We start from the raw sequence: 12,033 nt of genomic DNA, 5'->3' as shown, positions 1-12,033 counted from the left end.
AGGCCAAAAGTTTGGACACACCTCCTCATTCAATGTGTTTTCTTTATTTTCATGACCATTTAAATTGGTAGATTCTCACTGAAGGCATCAAAACTATGAATGAACACATGTGGAGTTATGTACTTAACAAAAAGGTGAAATAACTGAAAACATGTTTTATATTCTAGTTTCTTCAAAATAGCCACCCTTTGCTCTGATTACTGCTTTGCACACTCTTGGCATTCTCTCGATGAGCTTCAACAGGTAGTCACCTGAAATGGTTTTCACGTCACATGTGTGCCTTATCAGGGTTATTTAGTGGAATTTCTTGCTTTATCAATGGGGTTGGGACCAGCAGTTGTGTTGTACAGAAGTCAGGTTAGTTGGACGATCATTTATTTTTCAACAGTACAATGACCCCATACACACCTCCAGGCTGTGTAAGGGCTATTTGACCAAGAAGGAGAGTGATGGAGTGCTGTAAATGGTCATGAAAATAAAGAAAACACATTGAATGAGGAGGTGTGTCCAAACTTTTGGCCTGTACTGTACATGTACAGGCAGAGGTTCACTTATGCAGAAAAGGCAGTTGGGGGGACAGTTGACATTTTTCAATGAGATTAACAAGGTGGCAGCAGAGGTGTGTGGACTGGCTTTTCATATAAAATTGATTACAAGAATTTCTGAAATTCCTTACCATGGTTTAAAATTTGCTAATTTAGCAAGGCTGGTTTAGCAAAAAACAGTGGCTATTGGGATGAAGGTTTTTTTTTTTGAAAACACCCATAATGTAATTGAAGTTTTAAATAAATGTATTGTATAGTGAAACTGGCAAACGTCTACAAAGAGGCCCTTAATAGCAAGATTAGTATGCAATATTCCAAAAGGTAAAGAAATAGATACCTTCCAAACAGAGAATTCACCATGTTAAACATATTTACCTTCACTTTTATTTAGTACATACTAGGTAACAGTTTCAAAAATAAGGGACTACTTCACAAAAAGCATTTGGATTCAAACAGTAGCAGCTTATAAGCAGCAGAGTGATTGACTAGCCGACGGTAAATACAAAAAAAAAAAAAAAAAAACAGGAAAGTGCAGATGAATTGCTACAATGCACTCGGAGGAAAGAATATTGAAGACAATGAAGTTAAGACAGTAAGAAAACACATTTAGGAAATTTATGCAAAGTCCTTACTTGCACATGTTGTCCGTCTTGTTAAAGGCTAAAATTGCTTGACAAACAGCCAGGCAAGATTCCCTTAACAGCAGTAACTTTGATGTGCAACTTCTTACAGCACATTTACGCTTATAAAATTAATGCAATTGAAGTATGGTTTAAACATTCTCGCTTTTCAGCATTTTGCAAACTGAAGAATACCATAGTATCTTTAGCAATGAAAGAAAGGACTGGAAATGAAAAGCCTGTAAAAATGTGAATTTAAAAGAAAATGGGTAACATGTTATTGTACAGACTTTGCAATCACATCAAGTTTTTTTTATTAAAAAAAATTAATAGTTTAGATCACAATTGCAAAATTTTTCCCTCAAAAAAATAAAGCAATCAGCAGGAGGATCTTAAACAAGGTAATATCAACACAAACTATAAAGAAAATTTTATGGGGGCGAGATGGAATAGCACACAGGTATCGGTATCAATCTCCATTACTTTTAGGGCAGTGTGGAGGAAAGGTTACAAAAAAAAACCACCACCACAAAACCGACATTTAGTGTGCACATGCCTTCGATACCTTCCTGCCACTTAACCTCATGTTTTACTAATTGTTTCAGGTCTTTGGCTTCTTGTGTTTTTGCTCTATGGCTTGCCAACAACATAACAGAGCACTATTTTACACCAACAGTTCTTACTGAACACTGTAATCCTTCATACATAAACATTGTTTGAAAAACTAAGCCTCAAGATAAACCCAGTAACTTCCTGTTCAACCATCTTCTCTAAAATAGACAATGTAGCTTAGTACCTTTGCCTCAAATTACATGCATCATTCTTCTCGTAATCATGAAATACAGCTTTTTGAAAATGTCTTAGGACTTCACTTATTCCATCCGTGGTCTCTCCAGACACGAAAACATGCCTCTCGTCCTCTATATTTGGTGATATAGCGTTCTCACTGAGAGAAATCTAGGCTTGGCCTATTAAATTTTATTCTGTTAAATTATAAATTGGCAAATCAGTTTTGTTGTGCAGAACGTGGAGGGATTAGGGTTTAAATCCAAGTTATGCTTTATTACACCCGTTTTAAGTACATTAAAATATAAGGCCAAGTTTCCTTTTGGACACATTTTAATTGCACTTCAGTTCAGGTCATCAAGCTACAGTTAACAATTGCTGATTAACATTCAGATCTCTGGAACCAAGTAATTTCCTCAAGTCGCCGTAGCTTTATTTATAGTAAACAAATCCGGCAAACAAAAGTAAATTCTATAAGTTGTTGTAAAGCTCTAAATTGGAAGTTTAATCCTTTGCAAAGTTTTAGATTTAGGGGCTTTATTACTCAAACATGGTTTAGGAGCCATTTATAAGGCTATTGGATCACGAAAGTTTCTACAGCCATCATGTGCTACTTTTTCTGACATGTTGATATTAGGGTTAGGCGTCTAACAAGGACGTCTTTATAGAAGCTGTACATAAATGCTACGGTCTTCTGCTTGAAGTCCAAGTATGACTAACAAACAAGGCCCTTGCATTTCTCATTCTATCTTCCCCTTCCGAGTATTCCTGCTAACCCAGTTCCAGTGTACTAATACAACTAGGATCACACACATATCCAAACACACCGGCATTCTAGGACTTTATTACTTTAGAAACACTTTCACATTTAACAATCAAGAAAATCATTGGAGGATTACTATAATCTGCAAAGAATTTTCAATAGGCAAAAAGCAAACATTGATACTTACATCCTGACTGAGTGCATTAAAGGTTTTATGCAGTTCTTTAGCAAATTTAAGATTGTGAAGAACTTCATCATACTTCTGAACTGCCTCCTAAAGGGGGGAAAAAAATAAAATAAACTCCAGGTAACAAACCAGTAACGCAGACAGTGCTGACAAGGTGGCTAAGGTGTTACACTATAAAACAAAAGGTTTCTGCTTCAATCCTTAATAAATCACTTAACTTCAATCATAAGGATAGGAGTGCTATAATTCTGATTTTCAAGTTTAATAAAAGTTTCAGCTATGTCAAAAAAAAAAAAAAAAAAAAAACCCACAGCTTTGTTAAAGACAATAACAAAACTAATGCAAATCAACCAAGAAAGAGTTATTGGTATTGTGGTGCTATACCATCCTGACCTGTAGCTATAAAGTGTGGCTCATGCTTCATTAATGTAGAAGGAATACGTTGCACAAATTTAAAACCATTAACAGCTATGCAATACATTTTTACATCAGATGTTAAACAAGGATGCTACCCTGTTCTTTGAAAGATAATTTTTGTTACCCACAGCAAATACCTGCAGCCATTACATTAAAAAAAAAAAAAAAAGCAGCGAATTGAAGGACTAACTGCCAATTCTTCTCTTTAATATTAGAACCTTATCAGCTAGCTGGGGATAACGGGTGACATTTTGTAAATGCCAACACAGTGAAAGGGTTTTCAATGTTGACTCAACATTGGTCACATAATTATACAATAAAAATTAGTCTTCAAGGAGTATTATAGTTGCCCAAGGATGAATTTATTATGCCACTTCACATGCAATAAACACAGTCCAGTCTCACCCTCCAAAAATGACTGTCTGCCACAGGCATGTGTTGCGTGGGCATCCCCTCAGCCTGGTCCAGCCACTTGGGTCCTCAACAATGAGGATCCCGACCCCTCAGGGAAACTGCATCACCTGGCTATAGTGGTGTAACTGATGCTCCTTCACAATGCAGGCCATGTGCCTCATTTGGCACTCTGAACAACTGCTTGCTTGACACAGTCTATCCAGCAGTACCCAAGGATTCTCTAAAGAGACAGTACCGAAGGAGTCCAGTCTTCATCTCAGGTCACTGGATAGTATCCATGTCTTGCAACCATATAGCAAAACAAAAGCATCAGGACTCAATACTTGAGCCTTCCTTTTGTAAGAAAATCAGGAGTGCCGCACACCCCTTTCCAGCGACCTCATGATCCCACCCCCCCTCTCCCAATCTGCCTACTAACTTCATAGGAAGAGAGTCACCAGAAACATGAATGTCACTGCTGAAGTAAGCAAACTTCTCGATGAGGTAGACATTCTCTCCACAGATGCACACTGCTGATGGCTCTGCCCAAGAGGTCACTGAAAGCCTGGATCTTGTTTTTTATCCACGACACTCGCAAACAGACACGCAGACTCCTCATTCAGTCTCTCAAGTGTGCCAATCAGAGCCTCCCCTTTACTCCAGGAAGATCACAGCATCAGCAAAGTCAACATCAGGGAATCTTTCTTCACCAAGAGATGCCACACAGCAGTTGGAGCCCTACCCAATACTCAGTCCATGCAAGAACTGAACAGAGTAGGAGCAAGAACACTCCTGACAAACCTCAGAATCAACTGGAAAAGCGCAGAGGTTCTGCCTCCACTCTGAACAGCACTTGCAGTACTAGTGTACAGGCTGTCCATGATATCCAGCAACTTGGGGGGCATCCTGCAAAGTCTCAGGATGTTCATAGGGCAGCTTGATCAACTGAGTTGAACGCTTTATGAAAAAGCAACAAAGGCTGCAAAGAAACTGCAGATATTTGCGTTTCCACCCCATGAGAACCCTCCGTGCCAGGATGCGTTTGATGGTAGACTTAGGCATAAAATCTGATATTGCTGCAGTTACTGGTAGGTGACCAAGTGATCACGGATCCTATTGAGGGTGACCCTAATAAGGACTTTACCCGGCACTAAGAGGAGCATTATTCCTTTCCAGATAGGGATAAGGCTTTCCAATTGACTGGAAAACAGAACTTATGACCAGCCTCAAGAAGTCTCCAAACCAGGAGACCACAGATCCCTGCAGCCTTCCCTGCCCTCAGCTGGTTCACCACTTGTGCAATCTCAATGAGATCGGGTGGTTCACAGTTAATTGGAGGATCAGTCTCAAACTGTGGATGCAGAGATGTCCAACATCCTAGCTAGATTATCATCTTTAAACAGCTGCTTAAAGTAGCCAGCCCAGTGGGTCACAACTGCAGCGTGGTGCAGTGAAGATCGATCACATCCTCGTAGGCAGACACTGGAGGTTCCTACAGAACTGCAGGTCCTACACATGTGTCCAGCTTGTGAAATCTGACTGGAGACCGACTTAAGATCCAGGTATAGTAGTCTAACACTTACTAGGAGAATGAGGCTGGATCTGACTAGACTCCAAGATCAGGCTGCTTCCGAGTTTGCACACAGCTTAAGTGAGGAACTTGCAGACTTGGGTGCAACTAAAGATCTTAATGTGATGTAGGAGACCTTCTGTTACAAGACCTTAAAGGATGCCAAAGGGGTGTGTTGGTGTTCCATCTCACAGGGCACCCTGGATATCATTGAGAGGAGTCACAGCACACGGCTTGATGGCACCTGTGCTCTGCACTGGGAACAGAGGATGGCTGTGAGAGTTCCAAGGGCACATAAGACTTGAGGAATATGTGAGCAAGTGACACCATGGTCTAGTGAACAACATCCTACTTAGAGGAATCCAAGCATTGCGCACAGCCAAATCTGCTCCTTGCAGATTTACAGTCAGGACAGTCCTTGCAGATAGAAAGCATACCCACTTACTGTAAATATATGCATAAAAATCTACTGAAAATACCACAAATTGGAAGTAACTCACTCACTCTCAGAATAATGTCTCATTATTGTTTATTTTCAGCTTTCTATTACCCCTTATTTGCCACAAGCTGAAGCTACACCACTTTTACCAGAAGAGTTTTAATCTAATGGTGCGATTTTAAAATAATCCTCTTAATTACACAAGGCATATTGTAAATGCAGTTCCCTCTTTCATATAAAACTTTACAGACCATACAGTCCATCCACTATTATTTTGAATACTACAAACCGTATGACAGGCAAGGACAGCTTACATTGAGTTTACTGCCTATAGATATTCAAATTTAACTGCTAAATGCTGAACTCCCACCCTTAAAATCTGATGTACTCAATTCCAATGCATGTTGCATTGCTTGTATTCAAGAAAAAGTCAGTTTTGCAGATCACTATTCCTCAGACTCAGAGCATCTAAAGAAAACAAGTTTGAACATTGGAGTATGCACAAATGGTACAAAGTAGAATATCTCCATCAAAGCAAGGGCACTTCCCGCCTACAGCAAATGGTTATGGCCCCATTTTTGATCAGCTTCTTAGTGCTTTCATCGTCACCCATAGAGGATTAAGCAGATACAAGTCATGCAAGTTAAAAAGCTACCTTACTGGAAGAAAACATCCTTAGAATATCTTAAACATTTAGTGCTGCAAAAAATCTGAATGTGACCATTTCTAATAGGGACAAACAGGCAGAAACTGCTGGAATTTGTGATCACTTCATTAGACTTCAAGGAAATTTACAGATACGTTTTTTAGACTCATAACTGTTAGAGTGCATTAGTGTGTCAATAAGCATTTGTAATGAATAACAGTCTTAACAACAAGTTATGGAGTATCAGTTTTCTATGGGGAAGTTGCATGTAAAGTTCTTACATAGAGTATGCAAGGGTTGCAAGACAGTAAAATCTGAAGGTTTAAAACAATAGAAAGTACATCTAATGTGAAAAATGTGCAGGCAACTTTCAACAAACAGCCTGCTAAACAAACTTTGTGCAGCATAGCAAAAACGCGAAGCAGGGAGGACTATAATAGACATTTAGAGAAGCTTCTAAAAAAGTATGCTATTGACAGCCATGCTAAGTTTCAGTAATTCATTAATTGGGTAATAAATACCATTTGTCCACACAGACTAGTGTAGCTTTCTCTAGGGCATTTCCACCAATTACTGACCAGCAGGTTCTACATTCAGTATATTAAAGTTGATCCAAACTTAGAATGAACCCAAGCCATTCTGAGATATAATAATCTGTCAATTTTTGGAGATGTACAATTATACCACTGAGATCCCTTCTTAGTTATTCCATAAAACCCATTTTGATGTTTTACCACCATTAGAGGCCAGTTAGACGACTAGAACAATCTTGACAAAAATAGGACATTCAGCTCAACAAACAACTCTAATTACTCAAAAGTAATTGACTCATGTTTTAATGACGAACAAAGTCATACTATACTGTCTACCACACCACCTGGCAACTCATCCCATGTACCTACAATTCTTTGCATGAACACTCCAAACCTTTAAAAGTTTAAAGGATTAAAAGTTAAGACGGAAGTAAAAAATTTAGGGGTAACTGTTGACTGTAATCTGAATTTTAAATCGCATATTCATCAGACCACTAGGACAGCAATTTTCCACTTAAGAAACAGAGCAAAAGTTAGACCTCTTATATCATTGAAAGATGCAGAGAAATTAATTCACGCTTTTGTTTTCAGTAGACTAGATTACTGTAACGCACTCCTCTCAGGACTACCCAAAAAGACAAATCACTTGCAACGAGTGCAGAATGCAGCTGCTAGAATCCTAACTGGGAAAAGAAAATCCGAACACATTTCTCCAGTTTTGATGTCACTACACTGGTTGCCTGTGTCATTCAGGATTGACTTTAAAATACTGCTTATGGTTTATAAAGCCTTAAATAATCTCGCTCCATCTTATATATCAGAATGCCTGACGCGTTATATTCCAAATCGTAACCTTAGATCTTCAAATGAGTGTCTCCTTATAATTCCAAAAGCTAAACTTAAAAGAAGTGGTGAGGCGGCCTTCTGCTGTTATGCACCCAAAATCTGGAATAGCCTGCCAATAGGAATTCGCCAGGCTGATACAGTAGAGCACTTTAAAACACTGCTGAAAACACATTACTTTAACATGGCCTTTTTATAACTTCACTTTAACTTAATACTGATACTCTATATGTTCAATTCTTCATAATTATTCACAGTGGCTCCAAAATCCATACTGACCCCTACTCTCTCTTCTGTTTCTTTTTCCGGTTTCTTTGTGGTGGCGACCTGCGCCACCACCACCTACTCAAAGCATCATGATGCATCAACATTGATGGACTGAAAGCCAGAAGTCTACGTGACCATCATCATCAGGTCCTTCCATGAAAACCCTAAATACAAAGAGGACTGTTTGATTTATGTTAGGTAGATTGCCCAGAGGGGACTGGGCGGTCTCTTGGTCTGGAATCCCTACAGATTTTATTTTTTTTCTCCAGCCTCTGGAGTTTTTTTTTTGTTTTTTGTCCACCCTGGCCATCGGACCTTACTTATTCTATGTTAATTAATGTTGACTTATGTTTATCTTTTATTGTGTCTTCTATTTCTCTATTCATTTTGTAAAGCACTTTGAGCTACATTTTTTTGTATGAATATGTGCTATATAAATAAATGTTGATTGACTGATTGAACCTGTTTGGTCATACAATTTGTGCAACTAGTCAGACATCCCATATTAGTTTAGTGTAAAGTATTTGTGACAGTTCAGATACATCATTGGACATTTACTAAAGGTTTTACTTGCCATCTGGTCCGTGTTTAGGGTTTCTCCTTCATTGAGCCGTTTTGTGTAATCTTCCAGCTTCAGCTTTAAAAGAAAAAAAACAAGGACTGATTTAATTGAAACTGAAGGGATGATGCGATTCTTTACTTTAGAATATCAGTTGGTACATGAAGTGGGGTTAAATACCAGACAGCAGTTTCTAATTTAGGTTGTAGCTTCACTTCCTATAACCTGGCAGTGGCACCTTATCTAAACTGCCTTCAAAGTAGTATCTAAAAACTGTGGAGTTCAGGTCCATGCGACGATAGTGGGTTCTGCTCCATACTCCCATCCAGCTTCTGGGAGCTCTTGAACCCGACATTGTCGGTAATGTCACTGATGAGCTAGACAGTGAGGCACAACAATGAAGCAAGGGGATGATGCAAAAAGTGCAAAGTGCTTTTATTAAAGCAGCAACAAAACCAAAACCATATTCAAATAGTGCAGTGTCTCTCAAAGGTCCATAAATGATCCAATAAAAACAAGTGAACTGGGACGTTAACATAATCGCAAAATCCTTTTAAAACAGAGGTTAAAATAATGGCTGGAAGCAGTCTTAAAACAAAGTCTAGAGCCTTCTTTTACTGGTTACTCCCCTGCTTCTCCCATCCAGGCTATGCACCAGGGGAGTCGCCCTACATGCAGCTGACCTTCACTGTACTGGTCTGGTGGCCTTTCCGATCCCTGGCACCGGTTCTGCTCACCCAGATCAAAACTTGGGCTCCCCAGTAACCAGGACACTCACACTGGGGCTTCCACTTCACAAGTCCCCAAATCCCGCTGCCTTTGCTATGGCGAGCCAACATTCTCCCAGTCATTCCTGTTCTAAACAAGGGCTCAGCAGGAGTGACCACTACCGTAGGCCCTTGGATGTCAGCCAAACACCCCACTCTGGCTTGCCATTCCCAGCTGCCTTCAATCAGTACAAGCCGACGCTCGCTCATTCTCCCTCACCAGCATTCTCCATCCTGCCATCTTCACCCTTAACCTCTCTTCACGTTTTTTTTCTCTCTCTCCCCCTCACGCTTCTATTATATGATCTGGGGACTTGGATCAATTGTGGCAATCAGCAGCTCCCAGCAACAATTAGATGCAGAGGACTCCTCACCTGTGTGCCGATTCCTCACAAAATCACCTGGGAACCGCTGCGGCCACACTACCACACCCCCTCTCTAAGCCGCAAGTGTGACAACGATTTAAAAAGTGACCTTTTTGACTTGAGCTGTGGACCCGCTACACCACAGTTCAACATAGCCACCACTAGGGGCTTTCTGATCTCGGCAAGTTAAGCAAATACTTGGGTCTCCATACACAGTGGAGCTTCCCCCTTAAACCACACAAAGAAAATTGTTTCTGCACTCCATCCATAATAGGTGTTTAGAGCCCAAAACATGGCTTGAGGCAACCCTACAAACTATTTAATAATTAAGCACATGTGTTAAGACAATAAGAAATGGGCTTCTTCAATTGTACTCTGGGGCAAGACTAGAGGTATTCGTCAAAAAATTGTAGTTTTAGCCTTTAGTCACCCAAACACTTTCCACCTCCAACTACAAAACTGTTTTGCACTAAATGTCTAACAAAGCTATTGCACTAAAGTAAGTTACAAGAAAAATTAAGCATTTTAAATATTGGAAAGGTCACAACTAAAATTGAAGAGAGACCTGCAAAGAAGTAGGGCAATACAATGTAATGAACCACAACTTTAACCCGAAGCATTATATACCCTACCTTCTTTTTCTCAATGTTGCGAATCTTGTGCTTGAGGCAGATGAGACCATCCTCGATGTAAGTGTCATAGCCCTGGTAGGTTGTAGTTGCAGTAGAGAGTGCCAGCTGCAAGGAGCTCAGGCCTATCTGCTGCTCTAGCTTTGGGCTTTCCTCTTGCTGCTGCTGCTGAACCTGCTGCTTTTCCTCCACCCTCATTTTCTCATCCGTCTTATCCGGAGTAGGGAGACAAAGGACAGGGGAAGGGGAGAGCTGCACCATGGTAATCTGAAGGGATGGTTCTTGTTTATTAATAAACAAGTTTAATGTGTGGCTTAAGACACAAATTAGATATATTCAACAAAACTGCACAATACTGTTGCTTATGTAAAGTAAATATTTGGATCCAACACTGTGGTTGCAGTCCATGACATTTTGCAATATTGCTGTAAATATTTATATGGCTCCAAACTTTATAATAAAAAAAAAGAAAACTCTCCAACCATGTACAGTATTGAATAACCTACAGCGCTTACTAAATTTCTGTTCTGCATAACTAACATGTACAATGTGCTATAAGAAATGTTTTAATAGACCCAAAACTAATATTTAAGCACTTTTGCACATACAAAAAAAAAAAAAAAAGATTGCTAAAAGCTTAAAAATTGCTACAAACTACATATGCAGATATCGAATATTTAACTAAAATGAAGTCTTAGTCTCCCCCCCCACCCCACGGCATAATCACAATAGGAAATCTGCAAATCTTATTCCAGCACCAGAAGAAAACAGGAACAGCATGGATTTACCATATGTGAGGAGCATGTCATCTCACTATGCAACACTTATTTGAAAACATAACCTCCACCCATGATAAAACCAGCAGCTATGGAGGCAGTGTCATATTATATAGGTTCTACTTTGCATGGATAGATATATAGATAGAGATATCGCATACATATGCATGCACAGGAGGAAACGTCAAGCAATGCCATGCACCATTCAAATTTGTTAGTTGTTTGTGAAACGCCAACTAATTGCCAAAGTCATTACTGCCTGTAATACAGACAGTTTTTCCTCAAGAAATTCTCAAAATGTGCATATTGCATCACTGATGCCATCTTATTGTAAAACAACCCAGGCAAAAAAAAAAACAGTACAGTAGGCACTGTTTACATACAGTATATTACCACAAACTAGATAAAGTGCATAAGGCTATGCAGTGGATAAAAACTCTTAACACATTTATACAGGAAAATGTCTAAGTTGCCTTGCTGGACTTGATTAGAATTAAAAGGAAAGTGAAATTAAGTGTGTGGCACAGTGGCTACACATTGCTTTCTCAACTCCGATATCCATCTGCCAGCTTACTTTCTGGGTGGGATCAGTAGGTTCTCCCAATGCATGCGAGCCAAAAAACATTACGGTTGGGTTAACTGGCGCAGCAGGAGCGGGTGTGCAGAGTACGTCCACTGATGCCCAGATCGGAAATTGATTCCAGTGATGAATGTTGGGCTAAGTAGTAACCCATGCCATCAGCTTAACTTCATGTAGAACGTTAGCCGCCGCATGTGTATCACTAGTATGCCCACTGTATGCGTCTCGCAGTTTCCAAAAAGGCGTTAACACGTTTCTAGGAGCCGCCCTTCTAGGACTTCTCTCGATTCAGATCGGGAGAATGAGATCTTCCAGCTAGCGTGGCACGAGAAATGCGCGTATAACTGA

At 39.7% G+C, this 12,033-nt stretch overlaps 1 protein-coding gene across 5 annotated transcripts in view; it reads right to left on the bottom strand.

Moving 5' to 3' along the window:
* Window positions 1-12,033, bottom strand: part of caprin2 (caprin family member 2) — a 60,463-nt gene that overhangs the window by 47,103 nt on the left and 1,327 nt on the right. For all 5 annotated transcript variants that reach the window (XM_039761846.1, XM_039761847.1, XM_039761849.1 and 2 more), the window contains exons 2-4: window positions 10,333-10,596; window positions 8,584-8,646; window positions 2,902-2,988 (exon numbers count right to left, since the gene is read on the bottom strand). In XM_039761846.1, the coding sequence (XP_039617780.1) occupies window positions 2,902-2,988; window positions 8,584-8,646; window positions 10,333-10,590 (408 nt within the window). In that variant the 5' untranslated portion in view covers window positions 10,591-10,596. The remainder of the gene's footprint in view (window positions 1-2,901; window positions 2,989-8,583; window positions 8,647-10,332; window positions 10,597-12,033) is intronic.

This window comes from Polypterus senegalus, chromosome 8, assembly GCF_016835505.1.
Source record: "Polypterus senegalus isolate Bchr_013 chromosome 8, ASM1683550v1, whole genome shotgun sequence".
NCBI lineage: Eukaryota > Metazoa > Chordata > Cladistia > Polypteriformes > Polypteridae > Polypterus > Polypterus senegalus.
Note: the sequence above shows the minus strand (reverse complement) of the source record. Positions and strands in the feature narration are given on the sequence as shown.